General features: G+C 39.7%; 1 protein-coding gene across 4 annotated transcripts in view; it reads left to right on the top strand.

Moving 5' to 3' along the window:
* The window catches only part of CARF (calcium responsive transcription factor), a 152,436-nt gene that overhangs the window by 86,378 nt on the left and 40,322 nt on the right, over window positions 1–25,736 (top strand). For all 4 annotated transcript variants that reach the window (XM_033945032.1, XM_033945036.1, XM_033945034.1 and 1 more), the window contains exons 8-11: window positions 3,784–3,904; window positions 5,074–5,217; window positions 9,469–9,699; window positions 14,666–14,828. In XM_033945032.1, coding sequence (XP_033800923.1) covers window positions 3,784–3,904; window positions 5,074–5,217; window positions 9,469–9,699; window positions 14,666–14,828 — 659 coding nt within the window. The remainder of the gene's footprint in view (window positions 1–3,783; window positions 3,905–5,073; window positions 5,218–9,468; window positions 9,700–14,665; window positions 14,829–25,736) is intronic.

Genomic DNA, 25,736 nt, shown 5'->3' with positions numbered 1-25,736 from the left:
TGTTTGATTCTGCCACTTCTGATATCCATCTCCACTATCTGTTTTCAAGATATATGCTTGTGGCAAAGTTTGATTCTGACCTTATATGATTTCAAGCTAATAACAAGTGGCCAACAGTAACCATGCAAAGTCTCTGTGGGTCATAGTGTTAAGAAGTCAAACAGGTTGTGTAACAGATTGCATAGTGTATTAATTAGAAAAAGAGCTTGTTAACCTGTAAAAACAGAAACTTCAGTCTCCAGTCTGAGTTGTTCATAAGGGTAACAATCCAAATTAAATTCAGTTCATCATATACCCCCAAGATGTATGCCTACAAGCAAAATTTGATTTACCAGTAACCTCTTGGAATGGATAATGAAACGTCATTTATTGTGAGTTGTTAAACTTTTATTTTTATTTCTTGTTTTTGATCTAAGAATTTATGTACTTTATTTGTTTTACATAGTTGGAGCAATTGGTCCATTTTAAAGAAATCCTATCTCTTTTCCTTAACCTAGCTTGATGTGAATTATTGTTTGGCTACTTCTAATATTAGGAATTACTAGTTAAAACTGTAGTTCATACACAAGACTGAACACCTAGAAATCCCAGTTTAGTTCCATTCACACATCCTCCGTGTACTTAGATTTAGATTAAGTTCTTCAGAATGGGGGTAGAGCATAGGTTCTTAACACATGATATGCATGTTCCAAAATATACACGAGACATCAGCAGGAAGTAAATGATGCCTGAGACTCACCTGCTACCTTTCTCTCCCTGAGAAATGAAAACTAGACATTGGACTATAGTCTTGTGCAGGTCGCTGGGACTGTGCTTAATCTTCTATTGAGACAGGTGGGGGGGGAGGGATTACCAGTGTTTTTCCTGGGATTGGTAGCATGAAACAGGAAGTTACATCATAGGAGGAAGATCGGCAAGAGACGCCAACAGTGTACACATGGCTATGACTCTGCACCTAGTTTCAGTTGCCTTGCAGCCACATAATGAGGGCTTGAGTGGCGGGGGATGGGGGATGAAAATGAGAAAGAGATGGAGCAATGATGAATGGTAATAGTGGAGGGAGAGGAGTTAGAGAGAAAGGTGATGGTGTTCGTTGATGAGGAGAGGGGGAACAGAGAGAGATGATGCAATGCTAGATGGTGGAGAGAGGGGAAGAGAGAGAGAGAGATGGGGTGAGGGGAAGAGAGATGAGGCAATACTGTATAGTGGGGGATGGAAGGAAAGCAAGAGATGGGATAATGATAGGAGGGGAGAGGATGATGCTGCATTTGGGGGGAGGAGAGAGAGATGGGGCAATGCTGTATAGTAGCAGGAGAGAGACAGAAGGGCAATGTTGGATGAAAAAGATGATGTTGAAAAGGAGAGAGGAAATGCTTCATGTCAGGGGGAAATGGTATAGTGAGAGGAGGGAAACTGGCAATTCTGGATGGCTGGAGAGGAGAGGGGGAGAGATGCATATGGAGAGAAAATGCTGCATGTCTTGGGAGAATAGGAGGCCTTGGTAAGAGAGTTAAGAAAAGACAGAGGAACCCAGAAACCAGTTATGATTAGAAAAAAATAAAATGACTGGACAATAAAGCTAGAAAAATTAATTTTATTTTCTATTACATGATTAGAATATGTCAATTTTTGGACTGTACATCTGCCAATGCTGATTGAAGCTTGAGAGAACTTGGTTGAAATTTGTTTGACTTAGGGGTACTTGACTTGAAGAAGTTGAGAAACTCTGTTATCTGTAACAAAATTGGAATGAAATTGGGAGAAATCGAGAAACACAGGGGAGTTAGACAGGATGATTTTATAAAACCAGTTTCCCTGTGGGAAACTAGAATAAAATAATTGACAGATTTCACTACATGTTTCCCCGAAAATTAAACAGTGTCTTATATTCATTTGGGCCCATAAAAGGCACTAGGTCTTATTTTCGGGTAGGGCTTATTTTTTTCATGTACATGATCATCTCTACCTTCCTCTCCTTCACCCCAATTCTTCCTCTTTCCTTTCCCCCACATGTGCAACATCTTCCCTCCCTCTCACCCATCCCCTTATGCCTTCCTTCTGCAGCATCTTTCTATTCCTCCATCCCTCCCATTCTCCTGTGCAGCAGAACCCTTTGCCCAGCTTCCATCCTTCCCTCCCTCCAATCCCCCTGTGTAGCAGAACCCTTTGCCCAGCTTCCATCCCTCCCATCCCCCTGTGCAGCAGAACCCTTTGCCCAACTTCCATCCTTCCCTCCCTCCCATCCCCCTGTGCAATAGAACCCTTTGCCCAGCTTCCATCCTTTCCTCCCTCCCATCCCCCTGTGCAGCAGAACTCTTGCCTAGTTTCCATCCTTCCCTCCCTCTCATCCCCTGTGCAGCAGAACCCTTTGCCCAGCTTCCATCCTTCCCTTCCTCCCATCTCCCTGTACAGCAGAACCCTTTGCCCAGTTTCCATCCTTCCGTCCCTCCAATCCCTTATGCAGCAGAACCCTTGAGCACCCGCCACGCAGCCAAACCGCCGCTGACCCTCCATCCTTCCCTCCCAACCAATCCCTGCCATCCGCGACCATAAATACCTTGCTGCAGAGGAGCATCGGGCCAGCAGCACTCACAGGCTACTTCGCGGCCTTCTCGCTGGAGCCGTCTGTGTACTGATGATGGGGGTGGAAAAAGTGCATCTTATGGAGCGAAAAATACGGTACATCTGTCCCTCTCTACGTTGGGATTCAACTACCATAACTGTGAAAGACCAAGCACACATCCTAGGAATACTCCTTGACTCCAACCTATTGCTCTCCAACCACACTTCTCAGGTGGTATCTTCCTTATTTTACTACTTTTCTGGGTCTGACTTCACCTAGCTAATCTATGACTTAGTCTTCTCCCGCATGGACTACTGCAACACGCTATTCATCAGTCTCACTGTGGAAAATGTACGACATCTCCAGCGTGTACAAATGTGGCAATCAGACTCTAAAGAACCTCCGTCCCCGTGACCCTATCTCTAAGGCTCTATCATCAGCTCACTGGCTGCCCGTAGCCAAAAGTGTCCTTGAGGGCCTGATGCTAGCATTCAAATCCTTGTACAACATGGCACCAAGCTACGTGATAGCCAAGTTTCCTCTGTATGTGCTGAACTGGTTTTTCTGCTCCCAGGATGAAATACACCTCAAAACGACCCCTGGTTGTGCCCTTCAACTGCAAACCTCCAAATGACGTTCCTACTCCCACTTCATACTGACCCACTGAAATCAACTGCCCCTGCAGATAAGATCCCTTGAAGGACTCTTCAACTTTAGGAAAGCAATAAAAACATACCTGTTCATCTAACTCCCATTATTGATAGATTACAAAGAAATGCACATTGATACAAGATCCTCGGTATGTGTCATGTTAGGATAAAAACTTGTATTGTAAACTCTTGTACTGTAAATGTGACAAATTTAACCTGTAAACTGGATATTACGGATATTGGTATTAGATCCCTAGTATGTGTTGAGTTAGGATAAAAACTTGTACCAGAAAAAAACAAACAACTTGCAACTATGGCATATTGTAACCTGTTTACTTTTTATTATGTATGTTAACCTGTAACCCATTCTGAGCACTTTGGGGAAGGTGCGATAGAAAACAAAATAAATAAATAAGTAATATCTAAAATTTTAAGTAAAATATGCTAAAATAAAACCCTGAAAATAATGTAATCCTTTCATATTTATCTCCTTTTCATCTGTAACATGACTAGAAAGCTAAAATTGTGACATATTATGAGAAATGAACTATGGTTGTATTTTACCCTTAGGAAGCAGAGCTATAGTGATGGAGTGCCAATACGGTCCCAGGAGAAAAGGTACACAGCCGAAAAAATCCAGTGAACAAGAAGGTGGCTGCTCACAGATTTATAAAGCCACCTGTCCAGCAAGGTAAGTATTGAATATCATAAACATAGCTCAGTGACTTTGTACTGTCATGACCTGGATTTAATTCTCAGATTAGGTGCTCCACTCCCTGTTTCAATAGGAACTGTAAATTACATTACATTACATTACATTAGGGATTTCTATTCCGCCATTACCTTGTGGTTCAAGGCGGATTACAAAAGGTTAATTTAAAAAGACAGAATTACAATGATTAGCTAGAGAGGTAAGTTGTAGATCTTAAGAGCATTTAGAGGTCGTGTTGTTATTGCTGTTTCAGGAATTTCTTGAAAAGTGAAAAATACTCCAGGAACAACCTTCATAGCCCCAAGCGAGAGAATCTTTGTCATGAAACACCAGTGACACCTACTGTAAAATAATAAATAATGGAAAGATAGGCACCAGAGAGTATAGTAATATATCCCAGGTCTTTCAACCTAAGAGATGGACAAGAGGTGAAAGGGAGAATAAAATAAGAGGGATTTTGCAAGGACTGTAACCACCTTGAAATAAATAAGGTGGTATATCAAATTTTTAATAAACTTGAAACTTGACTGTAATGAATAGAATACAGAAGTATTAAGCTGTCCATTGTGATTTGAAGGTGTCATGAGAGATGATTGGTAGACAAATGGAGTGAGTACTTAAAGAAGAGAGTTGGGGAATGGGTTGGGTAGGGGGGAAAAGTAAAGCAAGCGCTAAAGAATAAGATGATAAGGCACCAGGATGCAAAACTGGGATGGAAAACATGGAATGAATTTCTCTTAGAATGCAGTGGGAAGGCAGAGGTGGGCTTAAGGGAAGAGTAGTATCAACACTCTGAGATTGGAAAATATTCTAAATTTATCCTTATAGCTTATTCATATTCATCACTGGATGTATTTGTAGAGGATGGAGAGATTTCAAGTTTTGCAACAAAACATATGTTACAATCACAGAGACTCTTAATAAACTTTTTAAGAGTTAGTAACTATATTCTTAATAGATAGCCAGGACTAGATGTAAAGTTACTTACAGCACAGACTGGAAGGACATTACATGAGGGTTTTATTGTACATATAGTCCACAGAAGAAAGATACTAGCAGGTGAAACTCTTCATTGAACTGGTGGAAAACCACACTGAACCTTTTCTGAGCAATTTTAATAATGCCAGATTGCTTTGTTTTTCTGGAAGGATCTACATCAAAAAGGTACAAAAGTTTCCTGAATATAGAGTGCCTATAGACCCCAAAATTGACAAGAAAATCATTAGAATGGAGCAGGAGAAAGCATTCAACATGTTAAAGAAGAATTTAATTGAGGCTGGAGGAGTTGTCAGGTAAGAAAAAGAAGACTTCTAGCAGATAAGTATCATGGGTGCCAACATTTCAAATAATTAAGGATGCCAAATACAATACAAATTATCTCTCTATGGACACAGTGAAGAAGCTTGCTCAGCACTCACTGGCACCCACAGGGCTAGCTCCTATGTATTAAGACCAATGTATAGAAATAGATGATGTAATATAGAAGACTCAGTGGGGAAGTTATCAACATAGATTACTGTTAAGATGAGTTATTTTAGCACAGAATTTCATTGCATAAAATAAATTGGGGTAAAATAAAAACAGTAGCTCATGTTGATAACTTTCCCTCTCAATGGACCAAGGTTTTACAGTAATGGATATAGGCAAAGTATTATTTATGCTTTCACACTGTTCTGCAGACAACATATTGTCACTGTTAGAGCAAACATTGACAAAAATGAGCTAGTGTTAGGAAGAATGCAATTTTCTCTATGCTACAAAAATATAAGCGTTCTTGCATGCATCAGTGAATTCACTAGCACAAGTCTTAACCACACTTGTTTCTCAGAATATTGGATACAATCCATTGTTAAATGCTGGAAAATTATAGGGTTTTGCTTAAGTAAAATCTTAAATCAAAATCTCCAATGATATCCCACTTCATTACATAAGAAAATTAATGTAAAAATAATTTAAAGAACAGGGCCTGCAACAAAATATGAATATTGAAGCAAATACAAGAGTGGATGGCAGAACAGGAAATGAAGACTAATTCCCCATGTGTGGTCTATTTTGTAAAAATAGACACAGAAAACAATTGGTGGTGCTTCCATTAAGAAGATAGCTGGGCTGCAAGGAAATTGTGATAGCAGCATTGGAAAGCATTGATAAAGAAAGCTAAGAGAGAATATGAAGAGAAACTTGCAAAAGAGGTAAAAACTCATAACAATGTTTTAGGTACATCAGAAGCAGAAAACTTGTGAGGGAATCCATGAGACCGTTGGATGATCAAGTAGCAAAAGGGGCACTCAGGGAAAATAAGGCCATAGTGGAGAGACTAAATGAATTCTTTGCTTCGGTCTTTACGGAAGAAGATGTAAGAGATCTTCCTGAACCGGAAATGGTTTTCAAGGGTGATGATGCGGAGGAACTGAAAGGAATCTCTGTGAATCTAGAAGATGTACTAAGCCAAATTGATAAGTTAAAAAGTGATAAATCACCTGGACCGGATGGTATACATCCCAGGGTACTAAAAGAACTCAAGCATGAAATTGCTGACCTACTGTTAGTGATCTGTAACCTCCCGCTAAAATTGACTGTAGTACCTGAATATTGGAGGGTGGCCAATGTTACGTCAATTTTTAAAAAGGGTTCCACTACCAGGAAATTACAGACTGGTAAACCAGACTTCAGTGCCGGGCAGAATGATGGAAACAATTATAAAAAAAATAACATTGTGGAACACGTAGACAAACATGATTTAATGAGACAGAGCCAGCATGAGTTCAGCCGAGGGAGATCTTACCTCACCAATTTGCTTGACTTCTTTGAAGGTGTGAATAAACATGTGGATAAAGGTGAGCCAGTTGATGTAGTGTATCTAGATTTTCAGAAAGCTTTTGATAAAGTTCCTTATGAGAGGCGCCTGAGAAAATTAAAGAGTTATAGGATAGGTGGCAAAGTTCAGTTGTGGATTAGGAATTGGTTATCGGATAGAAAACAGAGGGTAGGGTTAAATGGTCATTTTTCTCAATGGAGGAGAGTAAACAGTGGAGTGCCACAGGGATCTGTACTAGGACCGGTGCTATTTAACTTATTTATAAATGATCTGGAAATTGGAACAATGAGTGAGGTGATTAAATTTGCAGATGACACTATATAAATGTTCAAAGTTGTTAAAACGCATGTGGATTGTGGAAAATTACAGGCAGACCTTAGGAAATTGGAAGACTGGGCGTCCAGGTGGCAGATGCAATTTAATGTGGACAAATGCAAAGTGATGCCCATTGGGAAGAATAACCCGAATCACAGTTACTGGATGCTAGGATACTGGGGCTAGCGCCCAAGTAAAGGAACTGGGTGTTATCATAGACAATATGATAAAACCTTCCACCCAATGTGTGGTGGTGGTCAAAAAAGCAAACAGGATGCTAGGAATTATTAAAAAAGGGATGGTTAACAAGACTAAGAATGTTATAATGCCCCTGTATCTCTCCATGGTGCGACCTCACCTGGAGTATTGTGGTCAATTCTGGTCTCCTTATCTCAAGAAAGATATAGGGGCACTAGAAAAGGTTCAAAAAAGAGCAACTAAGATGATAAAGGGGATGGAACTCCTCTCGTATTAGGAAAGACTAAAAAGGTTAGGGCTCGTCAGCTTGGAAAAGAGATGGCTGAGGGGAGATATGATTGAAGTCTACAAAATCCTGAGTGGAGTAGAATGGGTACAAGTGGATCAATTTTTCATTCCGTCAAAAATTACAAAGACTAGGGGACACTAGACGAAAGTTACAGGGAAATACTTTTAAAACCAATAGGAGAAAATATTTTTTCACTCAGAGAATAGTAATGCTGTGGAATGCATTGCCAGAGGTTGTGGTAAGAGCAGATAGCGTAGCTGGTTTTAAGAAAGGTTTGGACAATTTCCTGGAGGAAAAGTCCAAAATCTGTTATTGAGAAAGGCATGGGGGAAGTCACTGCTTGCCCTGGATCAGTAGCATGGAATGTTGCTACTCCTTGGGTTTTGGCCAGGTACTAAGGACCTGGATTGGCCACCGTGAGAACAGGCTACTGGGCTTGATGGACCATTGGTTTGACCCAGTAAGGCTATTCTTATGTTCTTATATTTTTCAGAGGCTGAGCTACTAAGCAGAGATTTTAAAAGAGCAGCCATTCTTTAACTGGGTAATGAAAAGGAACTTGAGAAGTAATAGGAAGTGCTATAATCTACTGCCAGCATTTTTCCAGTGCCAAGTGAGTAGTGTAACTGGTCTGATTTTACTAAACAAATGGGGGAAATAATTAATTCCCTTCTACAAAGGAATATATTTGCTCCAGTGCTTTTACTCCATTTGCATAAGTGACCAGTTGATTCACTCCAGGAGAGAAAACTTTGTATGCCAGCAATTGATGCAATACTAACCAGGCAAAGTTATGCTAACATCTGTACTAGCTAGGGTCTCAGCCTACTAAATACATACTCAATTATGTGCTGATCCAGCTTCGATACAATTAAATTTCTTTCAACTCCTGAACCATGAGACCAGATGACAACTCAGAATCATTTGCAACAGGAAATCACTCCTCTACTATCCTGGAATGACACCAATTGCACACTTTTCTTCAAGGTATATAGAGACAACCAGAGGCATAATTAGCACATCTAACAACGTATGAGTTAAAAATTGCTGAGGCTAAGAGCCATTGCATATGCATTTCGCTAATTAATGGTTGAATATCCTTGTTTGGTATGGGGGAAGTCATCTTATGAAAGAAGGCTGGCCTTTGCACCAAACTGTGTAAACCAGAAATTGTGACTAGTCTATATGCTTGTCCAAATAGTTCTAGAAAGTAGATGCAATTAAAATGAAATGATCACAATATGTGAAAGAACCTTGACACCTGCTACATGTCTGTATTAGTACTGCTATATTCCTACCAAAAAAAAAATCATGGAAAAAATTACTAACTACTGTACATGAATGGAAATAAGGAACATCCAGTTTGATACACTGAACAAGAAGGACATAAAAATGTACATTGTTTTAAAAAAATTCCTATAGGTATAAAAGAGCTTACTGCCTATGGTGATTCTTGAATCACCTTCAACAAGAATCACAGACACTGTGGTTCATTCATTGGTCAGCCAGATCCTGGAGGATCTCATCAGGGAACAAACTTTAGTCTATATTCCCATACCCAGTACTAGAAAATTCAGTAGTTGTGGTGGAGAAAATATGAGGATGAATTTCCCACTCGACTTCCTATCCAGCAGCAAGTAAGTGATTAAAAATATTTTGCAAGAGCAGCATCCTCTAATGAAGTAGAACATCCTAACATCCTAGGATATTTTTGTTGGAGATTTTAATTTACTAAACCGCTACAAATCTTGAAGTGTTTCAAAATGGTTAGGAATCAAGACAACACGTCTTTGTGACCATCTAGTACAGAGTACTCTAGGGACTACCAATTCCTATTCCCGGCAAGGTTTTCTGAGCAACAAATAAGAATTAATTGTTCAGTAGTCACTTGAGAGCTGTACCTAAGAATTTTTTTTTCTGTAGATGGTATGTGCAGTTACCTGACCAGCAAGCCCACCAGTACCATGATTTGGAGCCTGTCTGCCTCCCTTCTTCACCTTCCCAATTTCCTTTGCCTTCTCTGGAGGAAGAAGAAGATGCAACAAGAGATGAAAATGGTGTACCTTCCCGGCTTCACCCGCAAGTGGCTGAAAAAATCCGAGAATTGGTATCTCAAGGAACAGAGCAAGTCTATGCAGTGAGGAAGCAACTGAGGTACAGCACAAATTGTTCCTTGGTTGATTTTAGTGTATAATTGATCACTAAAGTCTACATATTGGGGTTTTTTTTTGTTTTTTTTATGGCATGCAAAAATTTTATTTATAACTCTTTATTCATTTTTATCTCTTACATCAAGTGAAGGTACACATATTAAATCAATTTTTACAAAACACTTGAAATTACAATCATATAATCTTATAGAATAAGAATAAATACCCCCCCCAATGATCAATACTTAATTGACAATATTATACATATATCCCATCCCTATCCAAGTATAAACTATTCATGTGCTTAAGATGTCTGATCACTAGAATAAGAAATCAATGGTCCCCGTATTTTTTTAAAGTTATGAAAATGTCCTTGTTGTAACGCAATCAACTTTTCCATCTTATATATGTGGCAAACTGAATTCCACCAGAAGGTATAATTTACATATTGATTTTTATTATATAATAATGTCCTAGAATTTGTAGCAGAAAATACTTTCTCCTGGATTTTTTTTTTTTTTTTTTCTGATTTTCAGAACAAATATTTGGAAACTCATTAAAATGTTGGCCAGTGATAGTAGTTACCATACATTTGATAATTCAGATGGTCAATTATAAATATGTTAGTATATCTTGCTATGGCTTAGGGCTCCTTTTACTAAGCTGCGTTATCATTTTTAGCGCACGCAGCATTTTAGCGCGTGCTAAGCCCGCGCTACATGGCTAGAACTAACGCCAGCTCAATGCTGGCGTTAAGTTCTAGTACGCACAGCAATTTAGTGCGCGCTATTCTGTGCGTTAGAGCCCTAACATGGCTTTGTAAAAGGAGCCCTTAGTAGTGATAAATTGTAAGAATATATGGGGAGGAGACATGAGGGATGTTTTATTTTACAAAAAAATGAGAAAATAGGCATTCCCATTTTGTTGGTCTTTGAGTTGGCTCATTATTATGTTTAATTACATTTATAATGTCTGGCTTCAGTTATGTTGTTTATTTATAGTGCCTAATAAAACGACTTGAAACTAAATGCTGGCTGGTAAGGATGTGGCTGGCCAAAAACTTTGGCTTGTTTATGGATGTTCCCAAATGATTTTCCAGATTGTGATTTTTGTTTGTTTCACACAATTTTAATTAAAAAAAATTAAAGTATGCAGATTGATAGGTTTTGGGTGCACTTTTTTAGGCCCCCAAACAACTAAATGTGTGCTAATGAATGCATATCCCTACTGTCTGAGCTTGACAATGATGTAAAATCATTGCAGAACTCCCAGACTCTAGAGTGGCACAGATTGTGATACCTGTAAACAAATCCTACATAAGCCATGAAAACACCATGTGAAGCCACTGTTAGTCTTCATAAAATGAGATGACATTTATAATAATAAAATTTTTTACCTTTCCTCATGTTCCTTCCATTCATGGCTCTTTCTTTTCTCATTTTTAAAACATTAACTTTGTAACTTTCTCCCTTTTTTCCTTATGTATTCTAGTTTGTCTGTATGTTTGTCCGTCTAACCCATTTTAAACAGTATGTTGAATTGTATGTTTATTTTATATTTTATTGTAACTCGCTTAGTAAATTATGGATAAGCGATTTATCAAATATAAATAAACTTGAAACTTGATTTAACCCTTTTACCCATTTTCTATTTAAGTGACAATAAACTTTCATAAGTTTTTGATATACTGGGATGATAGCTTGATTTTTGTTGATATGATTTATTTCAAGCTTAACCTGTGATGCATACATTGCGCTTTACTCAGTTTCATTTACCAGATTTTGTTAGGGTACTGGATTTCACTATAAAATATGCCAGCATACATGAACACTTTGGGGGAAATTCTGACGCCGGTTTCTGCAGCCGCCTAAGGGGCTGAGAATCACACACTGGCATCCTATACAGAATCGTGTCTGCCCTAAGGGACAGACGCCCAACCCCACCTAACCAGCCCAATTCTCTAACCAACACCCATGTCACAGGCGCCGGTTAGAGAATCGTGCCTGATTACTTCCCATCAGCTGATCGCAGCAAGAGACACCCCCCTTGCAAACTTGGCCAGCAGGAGGTATGCCCAATTCCTCCCGCCACCACCCCTGAACCCCCACCCGACATTGTCTGCGGCAGGAAGAATGCCCAATCTCTCCTGCCGCCACCCCCGAACTACCCATCAAAGTCCCCTGGTAAGAGTGATGCCCACTCCTTCCTACTGGAACTCTCAAAACAAGCTCCCCTCCACCCATGATAGGCAGGAGGGATGCTCACTCCCTTCTGTTAGCAGGGCCTTCCTCGAACCCATGACACTCCTCCCAGACCGAACCCTCCCTCCCTGCCGCAGACAGTGTTGGGTGAGGTATTGGGGGTGGCAGCAGGAGGGATTGGGCATCCCTCCTGCCATGGACAGTGTCAAGGGAGGTTCGGGGGTGACGATGGGAGGGAGAGTGCATCCCTCCTGCTGACTGACTTGCGGTGGGGTTTGGGGGTTCTCTGCTGTGGCCACTCAGCTGATCGCGGCAGGGAGATTTCCTTTCTGCGATCAGCTTAGTGGCCGTGTCTATTTGAAATGTAGGCCAGCATTTCAATGACTTAAGCTTGCGCAAGGCCACTTACGGGCGAAACCATGCCTATGCCCAGCCTTGGGTGAGCTTAAATGTCTCTAAGTGTCTCCCTGCACCTGCGACAGACGCTTATTGTAAGTGGCTGCTTCAGGGTTTTTTTGTTTTTTGTTTTTTTTAGAAAACATGTCCCGATTGGCTTGTCAGACAGCGGTAGGATACCTACTGCTTCCTAAAAATGGGATGCCATTTTTAGAATTTGCTCCTTTGATTCCAGGTTTTATTTATTTATTTGAAAGAACACTGTATGCAGCATAAAAATAAAAGTGTACTTTTACTAAGGTTTGCTAATGGATTTAGTGTATGCTAAATGCTAAAAGTCCATAGATATAAAATGGGCTTCTCTGCATTTAGCATGTGCTAAATTTGTTAGTGCACCTTATTAAAAAGACTCCAAACATGTAAGCATACAAAATTTATAAGAAAACAGTGCAAGGTCCTGTGAAATGATGGAAAAATTACATGTCTATTAGTGCTATAAAAATAGATAGTAGTAATAGGGGAATGAAAATCTCATTTCACAGGAATGTTTTCAAATTGTGTATGGTTAATTATAGTAAACAAGGTTCCTCTTATAAGCATACCATAGCTATTCAATGAAAATACTATTGTAAATGATATAACTATATACCACCTCCCTTCCCATAATTATAATTATACTTTCAGTGTAAAAAGGCGTCTATATATGGTGCCCAAATTTGAATACGATGCCAAGATGTGTGCACAACTTAATTGGCTAATGAGTTGTTATGGAGCAATAATTGGCCACTAGTAGCCAATTCTTGACAACAATAGGCACCAGTTAGGATTTGCACACTATGGGATGGGCATGGGCGGGTCACGGAGTTCCAAAAAGATATGTACATTGTTACAGAATAATGGTTCAGTGCACCCAACTTGGCACCAGCATTTCCATCAGGTCATAACAGGCATATGTCTGGCACCCAAAGTTAGGGTGCGGGAATTGGTACTAAGAGTAATTCTATAAAAGGACATGTGCCTTTTATAGAACCACACCTTGTGCTGATGTTTTCCAGCATCAAATTTTAAGCACCATTTATAGTATCTTGCCCTCAATGTTAAATTCTATATATGTTGCCTAAAAGATCAGTGCCAAAAAGGTAGGCACTTAGGCCCAGATTCTGTTTAGGACGGCCCAGGAGGGGCGACCAATACAGAATCGGGCATACACTAACCCCGATTCTGTAACCGGCGTCCATGTTACAGACGCCGGTTACAGAATCGGGTTAGAGTAGACGCAGCCACTACACTTATCGCGGCAAGGGATCTTCCTGACGCGATAAGTATAGTGGCCACCTGTCCTATTGCCGGCAGGAGGGTGCCCAACCCCTCCTGCTGGAACGCCGCCCTTCCCTCCCCCCGACACTACCGATCACTGCCAGGAGGGTGCCCAATCCCTCCTGCCGGAAGACGCCCCCCCCTCCGGATGCCCCCCCCGCGCTAACAGTCACCAATGACCACCCCTAACTTCCCTCCCCCCAAACTAACCTTTAATTGTTGGCCGGCCAGACGGGTCTTGGTACCATCCAGCCGGCAGACCCGCCTCGTCGAAATGAGGCGGGCCCGCCCCTTCCCAGCCCATTCCGCGAAGCCTAAGGCCTGATTGGCCCAGGCTCTAGAAGCCTGGACCAATCAGGCCTTAGGCTTAGTGGGAATGGGCGGCCTACATTTTAAGCGTCTCTTCCTCTACTAGGGAGACGCGTAAGAACATAAGAACATATGCGGCGTAGGGCCGCCTAGGTTCGCCTAAGGCCCTTAGGCGCCTTGCGGGCCTCCCTAGGCTCCCGGAGGCACCTTCAATATAGGCAGCCTGCCTGGGGAGCATTTTTTTTTTAAAACTTGCATCCCAATTGGTTGATTAGACAGCTGTAGGACGCCTACAGCTGCCTAAAATCAGGACGGCACTTTTCAGAATCGGGCCTTAGTGTGTTTCTATAAACCGCTTCCGAAATTAGGTGCCGTTTATAGAATCTTGCGTAGCACCCTTATATGCAAAACTAATATTTTGGTCCAGTCATTTATACAAGTGAAACCCAGTCCTAAAAGCCTGCACCTAAGTTGTGCATATCAGGCATATCTATAACTGTGTACCTAATTTTTAGGAAAGCCCATGACCTGTCCATGCTCCTTCCTTGCCCACACCCTCTTTTGAAATCTGCACACTAGAATTTATATGCACCACTTTATAGAATACGCATAAATGTAATTTTTAAAAACAGTCAATGCGCAGTTAGCATGCACCAAGAAGCAAGTACCACAAAACACTTTAACTTTATCTCCTACAACAATTGAGATCTCACTTTACTGCTGTTTCATCCCTCTCCCACTTCACAGAAAGTTTGTGGAACAGGAGCTGTTCAAACCAGATGAAGTCCCAGAAAGACACAATCTGTCCTACTTCCCAACAGTCAATGATCTCAAGAACCACATCCACGAGGTGCAGAAGGCACTGGGAAGTGAGGATGTAGTATATGACTCTGAAACTGTCTCTGAAATGGTAAGATGGGAACCTTGTTCTCTTTCTTTTACAGTATATTCAAAGGTTAATAGCCCTTACTTTTCATAGTGTCTAGGGTTCTTAAATCTGTTTTTTTAGCACTACATTATGTCCTTTAAAAAAAAAACCCAACTTCTTGACTATTCATCATTACATAAATCTCTCACTCTCATTTGTTATTTCTCATATAGACTATTGTAATGTTATATATGCAGGCCTCTACTGCCCGGTTTCTTTGTAATGCTAGCTGTTTTGACCATTGTACCCCTCTACTGAAATCACTCCATTGGCTTCCATTTTCTTTCTTTCTTTTTTTTAAATCTTTATTCATTTTTAATCAGTCAACAAGTGTACAATTTAATATCATACATATTCTTGAAAACATCACTTGTAAGTCTATCAAGAAAAACAACAATTGTATATATATAAACCCATAACCCACCCCCCCTTCCCATTATTATTAATAGTATACACAATAAAATAAGAACCCTTCCCCTTCCCTATTATTCATGGTGTATATTTCAATAAAATAACTGGTGTTTAATCATCACAAAAAGATGTCAATGGCCCCCATATTTTAGAAAAGGTCTTATAATTTCCATTTTGTACAGCTATTGATCTTTCCATTTTGAACATATGACATAATAAGTTCCACCAAAAGGTGAAATTAAGTATACTGCAATCCTTCCAATTGTTGGTGACTCCAGTCATGATTAATAAAAATTTGTTATTAAATGATGATATCTGACTCTTTTTTCTCATAGCTGTTCCAAATAAAACTGTATCATAAGATAGTGCTACATGATTTTCCAGTAAACAATTTACTTAATTCCAGATGGAATTCCAAAAGGCTAAAATATAGGGACAATAAAACAAAAGATGATCTAAGTCCCTATTTCAAGATTACAATGCCAGCATCTATTAGACTTTGAACTATTCAACTTCTGTAATCTAACTAGGGTCCAAAATGCTCTATGTAAAAGAAAAAAACATGTTTGTCTCATAGTTGCAGACATTGTACATCCTATCCTCCAAGACCAAATCTGTGGCCATTGAGAAGCTGAAATCTGATGCTTAATCTCAATGCTCCAAATATCCCTAAGACCATTTTTAGATTTTTTTCTTAACCAATTCATTAATAGTTTTATACCACTGTGCAGCCTGGTGACCCAGAAAATCTACCTGGAAGCATGAGAATTCCAAACTAAATTGAGTATTAAGGCTTTTCCATTCAGGGAACCCTACCTGAATGGCCTGCTTCAATTGCAACCATCTAAAACTTTGTGATTTATTGAGCCCAAATTTATTTTGCAATTGTGTAAAATGAAGCAGCTTATCATTTAAAATAGCATCATTTAAAGTCCGTATTCCTGCAATTATCCAATGCCTCCAGATGATCTTAAAACCGCCAATCTGAATCTTGGGGTTTAGCCAAATGGACTGATTTGTTGATTTGCTGATAGGAATAGTAGTCAAGTTATTCACAAATCTTAAGGTTTTCTAAGTATCCATCAAAATTCTATTTTCCTTAAACACTCTGGGCATCTTGATATTAAGAATATGACTAGGATATAAAGGAGACATGAATCGCCATTCCAAATATAGCCAATCTGGTGTGTACTCAGTGAGCTCAGGGAGGACCCAATACATACCTTGACGTAAAATATAGGCTTGATGGTACCTATAAAAGTTTGGGAAATTTACCCCACCCTCCTTAATTGTTTTTTGTAAAGATACTAAAGCAATTCTGAGAGTTTTACCAAGCCAAACAAATTTAGTAAATAATGAATTAAATTCTTTATAGAAAGAACCCTGAAAAAACACTGGTATCATACTCATTTGATAACAAACCACAGGCAACATCATAATTTTAACCGTTTGAACTCTCCCCCACCAAGACAAATGTAACGGATTCCATTGATCACATAATTCTGAAATCTTTTTTAGCAACAGCTTTTCATTCTCCTTAACTGTATAATCTAGCGTGTTTTTGATCCAAATTCCTAAGTATTTTAAACCAGTGTTCTTCAACCTTTTTACACCCGTGGACCGGCAGAAATAAAAGAATTATTTTGTGGACCGGCAAACTACTAAGACCGAAATTTTAAAAAACACATTTTCGCCCCATCTCCGCAAGCTCGGTCCCCACAAACCATCTGATCCCATCTGCACAAGCCTCAGTTATGATTTTATATTGAACGTATTTTATTAAAGTATAAAAAGAAACAATATTCTGTACAATTGTCATTTTATAAATATAAATATTCAGAACAAGGACCAACAAAACCCCTGTCTCCCCTCCCCTTCACATATATCCCCTCTACTATCAAGAAAACTGAACAAGCCAAATTATTACAGAATGCTACACAGAAATATCTTGCTAACAGAATACTGCAGTCACACATGACAGGAATAGTGTTAGGCTTTGCAGTCCACAGTTATGTCTCTAGCAGGATATATATTTCAAATCTGATATATTGTAATGACAAAATAGAAATAAAATGATTTTTTTCTACCTTTTGTGGTCTCTGCTTTCATCTTCTTTCCACTCTTCCTTCCAGCATCTGCCCATTCCATCCACTGTCTGGCCTCTCCCCCTTCCATATGTATCTGACTTCTTTCTATGCCCCTCTCCCCTTTCTATCCAGCCTGTGCCTCCTCTCTCCTTTTTACATCATTCATTCCAGCTTCACTGCTTTCTTCATTTTTATCTCTCCTACACCAGATCTAGCATCTTTATCCCTCTCTCATTTCTCTGCTGACCCCATTTCCAGCATCAATCTCTCTCTACTTTCTCATTCCTGTCTCTCCCCTTTCCCTCCTCTAATCTCCCTGCCAGCTGTTTCCTTCCTTTTTACCTTCTCCCTTCCCTCCTCCCCCCTATCCAACAGTAGCTCTCTTCCCAACTCTTTCCCTCTTCCCCTCCCAGCAGCATCTCTCTTTCTACCTCTCTCCAGGTGCAGTAGCAGCTCTCCCTTTATCCATCAGCTTCCCAGCCTCCAACAGTGGCTTCCTCTCCTTCCAGCAGCTCTCAGTACTTGCCTGCAGCAGTGATTTCCTTAGGCAGCCTTGGGTCCGTTGCCGCCTCTGAGGAAAGGGGAAGTTGCCAAAGTGAATCACTGCCCTGGTAAGTACAGAGCTGCTAGGAGAGGAGACAGCCACTGTTGAAGGCTCCCCATGATCTTACTCCTGCTGTGCCCTGCACATTCGCGACCCCCCCCCAAGCCGGCAAAAACAGCTTTGCACCGCAGGCCCAGCCGCCCAAGACGAGTCGGAGGCCCCTACCCGCCGCATCCTGCACGTGGGCAGACTCAGCACAAACGCTGCTGATGGCCCCAATCGACACGCTGACCTCCCCGCGCACGCTGACCATCTTCTCTCTGCCTGCACTTTCCCCGCGGCCCTCTTCGGCGACTCAGCAGGGGCAGCGATCAAGACAGGCTGCAAACGTCGGGACCTTCCCTCTCTGAGTCCCGCCTATTTTGTTTCAACTTCCTGTTTCCGCATAGGCGAGACTCACAGAGGGAATGACCGCCTGTCTTGATCGCCCGAGGCTGGGAGGAACAGAAGATTTCTGCAAACACCATCGGGGCAGAAAATTTAACGGGTCCATCTCGCCGGTCCTGTGCGGACCGGCAGGAATTTTCTGCGGACCGGCACCGGTCCGCGGACCGGCGGTTGAAGAACTGTGTTTTAAACCATCACTTTTCCATACGAACGAGAATGTATCAAACATACTTTTTGTACAATGTATATTTAATGGAAGAATTTCAGATTTGCTCCAATTTATTTTATTCCCTGAGAATTTTCCAAAATTTCCTATCAATTCTAGCAGGCAAGGAATGGGTATGCCAGGATTTTTCAAATACAATAATATATCATCTGCGTATGCAGAAAGTTTATATTCCCATTCTTTATAGGGAATGCCCAGTATCCCCTTTGCCTGTTGAATAGCTATCAACAAGGGTTCTAAAACAATGTCAAAAAGCAAAGGAGACAATGGACAACCCTGTCTAACTCCCCTGTGCAAATGAAATCGATCAGATCCCGAATCCAACTGGCATAACTGGACCTCCCTCTCTGAGTCCACCTACCTCTCCCTTGCCCCCCTTTCCACCAAATCCATCTCCTACCCTCGCAAAGCCCCCTGGTACCTCCCTTATCACAGAGAATTAAAGTAGAAATGCCGTGCCCTAGAGTGCATATGGAAAAAAAACTAACTCCCCTATAGACAGACAGTCCTGGAGAGCCAACATTAAGCTCTACAATTCAGCACTAAAAAAGGCTAAGAAAAACTTCTACGGTGAGAACATATCCAGATCCAACAACCAGAGCAGTACACTTTTCAAAATCTGGCGCTCTCTAACCTCCAAAAAAGACTCCACCTCTCTCCCCTCCTCTCCTTCATCCGAAGTCCTAGCAAAATTCTTCAATGAAAAGGTCACCACCCTTCGCTGCTCCTTCCCACCTGCAATCTCCTACAACTCCCTAGTTCGCACTGACTCCAACTCTACTCCAACAGCCTCTAACAATATCCCAGCCGACAGACTCTGGGCAGCCTTTGAACACATATCCGAATCCCTCATCCTCAAACTACTCCACTCCCGTAACAAGTTCGCTGTCCTCCTACAATTTGATCTTTCCGTCGCTTTTGACGTTGTCCACCACGATATCCTGATCTACCAACTCTCCGAGATCGGCATCACCTCCACAGTCCTTGAATGGTTCTCAAAATTCCTCCGTTCCCGATCCTACATTGTCAATAGGAATGGCACCTCATCCCTCCCCTGGACACCAATCTGTGGAGTCCCGCAAGGCTCACCTTTATCTCCTATCCTTTTCAACATTTACATGACCTCTCTAAAACTCCTCCATCTATCCCCCTTTGAAACAATTTACACCTACGCTGATGACATCCTTGTTCTTCTCGAGGCCGACCCGAATCTAACCGATCTCTCGGAGAACATATCTTCTTGTGTCTCGAACCTCCAGTCTTGGGCCCACACCGTCCAAATGAAATTGAATGAAACCAAGACAAAACTCCTTTGGCTCGGCCCAAAATTAGCTCACCTACCCACCTCAATCCCACTGTCCTCTGGCTCCACTCTGCAGCTAGAATTCTCCAGCAAGGTCCTAGGCGTCATCATTGACTCCACATTGTCTTTCAATGACCACCTCAACTCCCTGGTAAAAAAATGCTACTTCAGCCTACACATGTTGAGGAAAGTAAGATCCTGTTTCCACCAAAATCATTTCGCTGTTCTTGTCCAATCCATCATCCTCTCCAGATTGGGCTACTGCAATTCTATTTTCATTAGCCTAACGAAGAAAAACCTTCACAAACTCCAACGGATTCAAAATGCCGCAGCCAAGCTTATCTTTGCAAAAAGTAAATTCGATCACGTCTCACCGCTCCTTTCCAAGCTTCATTGGCTCCCAATAATTTCTAGAGTTCACTTCAAATGCATCTGCCTAACTTTCAAGATCCTCCACGGCATCCTCCCTCCAATAATTCCACTCTCCTGGAATTCCTCAAGTCTTAATACCACCAGACCTACCCAAAAACTAAAATTATCCTTCCCCTCACTAAAAGACATCTCCCACTCAGGAAAACTGGGGACCTCTCTCCTCTTCAGATTCACCGAGCTCTGGAACAGCCTTGCCTCCCCTCTTAGGAACCTGAGTGCCCTCGAACCCTTCCGTAAACTTCTGAAAACCTGGCTTTTCTCAAAAACCTAACACTCCTTCCTCTTCTGACATCCCAACCCGCTAACATTCTCCCCTCTCTGACCTTCACCCATCCCTCCCTTGGAGTTCCCTTCTCATTACAATTCTTGTAAACCGTGCCGAGCTCCACAAATGTGGAGATGGCGTGGTATATAAACCCAAGATTTAGTTTAGTTTAGTTTATATAATCTTGCCATAGGGGAGCTATACAAAGTTTGTATCATTTGAATAAAACCTGAACCTATACCAAACCAATCCAATGCTTGGTACATGAATGTCCACTCTACTCTAGCAAAAGCTTTTTCTGCATCTAAGGATACAGCAAAAGCTGGCTCATTCATGTTTTTAGTTAGATTTAATGTATGAAAAGCCAATCGTGTATTACTAGAAGAATGTCTGTTTACAAGGAATCCATTTTGGTGTACATCTATTATAAAAGGGAGAGCTTTAGCCAATCTAATTGCCAATATTTTAGCTAACAATTTTCCATCTACATTAATTAAAGATATAGGCCTGTAGTTTGATACCAAAGTGGGATCTTTATTTGGCTTTGGCAAAACAATAGTCAAATATTCTGCCATAGTACCTGTAATACAACCTTTATTTAGTTGATACTTATATAAATTTAATAATTGGGGCACTAAAAAATTTTGAAAAGCTTTATAAAATTCTACTGTAAAACCGTCCCCACCTGGAGCGGATCCAACTCTAAGAGACTTTAATGCTGTATCTAATTCTTTTAATGATATAGGCTTTTCTAAACTTTGCCTTATATGATCAGGAAGTTTTGGAACCTCTAAAAGATTTAAAAATTCCAAACCATTTTGAACTTTTTCATCATAAGACTCAGAAGAATACAATTCTTTATAAAATTTAAAAAATTGATTTATGATATTTCTATTTTGAGAATGTGTCATTCCATTTTCATCTTTTATTGCTATTATTTTTGATTTCCTCTTTTTTGCTTTAAGATAATTAGCAAGTAATTTTCCCACCTTATTAGAAGTTCCATAATACAAAGTTTGTTGTGTAAACAAATCCTTCCTTGCCAATCTTGATGAAATTTCAATATATTTACCTTTTGCCTTTAACAGAGCCTGCAATATATCTTGTTGCCAATTAACTACTAACTTAGATTCCAACAATTGAATTTCTTTTTCCAGATCAATAAACTGTTTAGTCAATTGATTTTTTTTATATGCAGAATATGCAGAATAGCAGCTTTAAAAGCATCCCACAATACTTCTGTATTAATATCTTCAGAAGTATTTATTTGAAAAAATTCTGAAATCTTTAAATTAAAATCTTCAAGAAAAGCTGAATCCACAACCAATGTATTATCAAATTTCCATAATGATCTAGAACTATTTTTGTCCCCAAACTCAAATTTAATCCAAACCCCACCATGATCAGACAATATGATTGGATCAATGGAAGCTTGAGTAACTTGTTGTACCAATGAATTTGAGACAGAAACATAATCAATCCTCGAAAAAGATTTATGAACCTGCGAGCAAAAAGAAAATTCCTGATCATTAAAATGAAGTATTCGCCATATATCTTTTAAGTCACAAGATTGAACCAAATTATCTAGACCTAGCGATTTTATATTTTTGCTTGGCTTTTTATCCATAAACGGATCCATCACAGCATTAAAGTCTCCAGCTACTACTAGATTAGAAGCAGCCAGTGGGAGTATTAGTCTTTGTAAATTATTAAAAAATTCATTTTGGTTCGAATTAGGGGCATATACATTAAATAAAGTCAAGGTATTATTTCCCATACTCATTTCTACCTTAATCCACCTTCCTAAAGGGTCAGAATCCCTCATTTGAAATGAAGCAGAACATTTATTACTTATTAGAATGGCTACACCTGCCTTCCTACCTACTGCAGGGGCAAAAAAACAATGTTTAACCCAACCACCTTCGAGTTTAATAGATTCAAGAACTGAAAGATGCGTCTCCTGTATAATATATATATCCGCCTGTTGTTTTTTCAAAAAAGTTAACATTTTTTTTCTTTTCACTGGATAATTGAAGCCATTGACATTAAGTGAAAAGACTTTAACCTCTATTATCTGAAAATATTATAATATATCTAATCCAATCATAAAATAAAAAGTTATGTAATTTTGGATGACTAAACACAACTCTCTCTAATAGTTTTATTAATAAGATACACCTTATAGTATCAACATAAAATACAATATACCCCCAACCCAATCCCACCCACCCTATAAACCGACATTGAAAGCTTGGAACTGCACATATAAAATCAGGCAAAACATGAAAATCCTACAGACCCCAATTAAAAAAAACATTTATATATGAATATAATTAAATAAAATTTAACTAATTTATAAGATATTCACTAGATCATCATTAAACAAAAAATATAATTAATATAACATATTTCAGAAGCATATTATATTAATCAACTCTTCTCTAGTGTTATATATTACTTCAATTAAGAAAATATCCCCTGAATATTATGACATTTTATCAATCAACTCAAATATCTTTAGGAAATTATTGATAAAACATTTTAAAACATACCTTAAAGATATACCAATCAACACCCTACACAACCATTCATACAAATATTTGCTTAATTCTAAAGTTAATAAATATCATTTCAATTATTTTAATGTTATTAAAGAGATTGCACTCTGAAATTAAGGAAATTTTCATCTAAACAAATAAAGTGCAACCCCTTCCTTTAAATTCATCTCAAACAACTAAGATCCCTTCAAATCATTCCTCACAACCCCAGTTATTCTTTAAACAATACAAATTTTCTCACCACTCTCATTTTTAAATATGTCTCGCCCATCAAGGCATCCCATCTTATCTCTCTCATTTGATTTCTGCTTATGCTCCAGCTAGATCTTTTCACTCACTAGATGCCAACCAATTAGTGCTCCCTTCACCTTTCAAATCTTGTTATGAATCTACAGGTCCCAATTTTAGAATGAGCTGCCCCATTCGATCAGGGGTATCTCATTTCCTAGTTTCAAAAAGGCCCTGAAAACCACCTTCTTTGAACAGGCCTTTGCTTGACATTCTCAGGTGCTTTTCATGGGACTACTGCATAGAGAGTACAGGATTTTTTTTCTTTTTTTTTCGTTTTGTAAGTGTGAATGTGATGACTGAATGGTCTTTCCTTTAATGAAATCTTTGGAGTTCCTTTCTTCCATTTAATCTTAGATTGAACACCACTTTGACCTTCTTGAAATGGCAGTAAAGCAATTTTTAAATAAAATAAATACATAAATAAAATAGTTTTCAAACATCATCTTATTTTGAACCCACTTGAAGTATTTCTTAATTTAACCTTAATTTGAAGTGTTTTACTACAATATATTTAAGATGTCTGATTTTCAATTATAACCAGAAACCCTGATAACCTGCTCTTCCCCATCCCCAGTGGGGAATTTACATTTTCCAGTTGTAATTGAAACCCTCCCAAAAATCACCATTGCCTGCAGCACTTCAAGGTCGCCATGTGGCTGTTGCTATCATGGCTGGATGATATCAGAGCAGGCCCTGGATGGCATCCATATGGATGAGATTAGCAGCCAAGAAAGGAAGAAGCTGCAACATTGGCTCCTACATAGGCCAAAGAGATGTTTTGTGTGGCCACCTGCTTTCTTTAGGCAGATGACGAAGAAGCATGAAGGAACAGGGAGAAAGTGAAGAAATAGAAAGAAGAGACAAAATGGCAGAAGAACAGGGAGAGAATGAAGAAATGGAAGGAAGGCGGATGGAGAAAGAGATTTAAAAAAGAGGTTAAGGAAAAGCAGGACAGTATGTGGTAATTAGATTTCCATACACTAGTGTAAAATGTCAATTAAAAAACCTCAAAACTAGGAGCTAAGTACGTTCTCATTCATAAGTTAGCCTGTGGTGCAGATCAAAGAGATGTTGCCTGTGCCTTCTGCTTTGTATTGGTGGAGGAGGTGGAGGAGAGCACAGAGAGAGGATGGAGGGGAGTGTTGAAAAAGAGAGAGAGAGAGCTTGCTCCAGGTGGAAAAGTTTATCAGTGGTCAAGGGCAAATAAAAGAAAAATAACTTGTTTGATGGAGGAGGAAGATAAGAGATGGGAATGTTGAGAGAGGGAGACTGCTATACATGGAAAGACGGAGGATTGCAGTGGATGGGAGAATGCCAAAATTGCTGGGAATAAGGAGGAGAAAAAGAAAGGAAGAATATGTGAATGCTGGGGTAAAGAGGGGGAGAGAGAAGGAGAATATGATTGCTGGTGATGAAGAATATGCAGATATAACAGTGAATCTCAGTAGCATGCAAATTTACACTTGCTTTGAAAAATGATCATTATAAAATGTATCTCCACATTGGCTCTAGGAAAGCCTACACACTGCACATACATAAGTAAACATCATCTTGTTGCTGCACTTCTTATATACGAAAATCCAGCTACAGTTTTTTTTTTTATAAATGCTAATGTTACTGGAAAAATCTATAATAAATATAATTGATCCCAGTCTCAGATTTTATCAATGTATCTCCTTTGCAATTTCATGCTGGAAAGCTGTAAAATATAGCTCTTCAAATTTTCCAGTGATCGCATGACTAAGGTAGTTGTGTTCTGCTGTGGAAACCTGAACTTGCTGGGTAGGAGCAGCTCCTACTAGATAAGTGCTGGTGAGAGGGATGTCCATTGCTGAATATTTCCTCTGACCCTTTTGACATTATCCAGATAGTACTGGGACAAACCATGGGTAGAGCAGGAGGTTATATCTGGCTTGTGATGATATTCAGGGCTACTCCCTGGATAAATATAGGACAGCAAAAATGCTGCAATTCAGATAGTGCCATCAGCTCACCGTCTTTTGGAATATTCAGTGACAGCTACTGTCTGGATACTGCTACCAAATACCTGGATTTTTTTGCCTATAGTTACCTTTGTTTAAAAATATACTGACCATGGACTCAAATTGGGAGGGACTGATAGTTAGTTGCTAGTTTCACATCTACTTAGAAATAATCAAATAATAAGAAGGCAAAAAAAAGAAAACAGTATAACCTTACTTGTGCAACTGTGGAGACAAATATGAACCCTTGTCCTGGTTTTCAGCCTTATAATTCCCTGTCACAAATTGCTTATAAATTCATCTTTAGGTCCCAGTGAGAACCAGTTTTTCACAAGTACAGATGG

The sequence above is a fragment of the Geotrypetes seraphini genome, chromosome 5 (assembly GCF_902459505.1).
Source record: "Geotrypetes seraphini chromosome 5, aGeoSer1.1, whole genome shotgun sequence".
In the NCBI taxonomy this organism is placed as follows: domain Eukaryota; kingdom Metazoa; phylum Chordata; class Amphibia; order Gymnophiona; family Dermophiidae; genus Geotrypetes; species Geotrypetes seraphini.
This window is presented reverse-complemented; position numbering and strand designations above follow the sequence as displayed.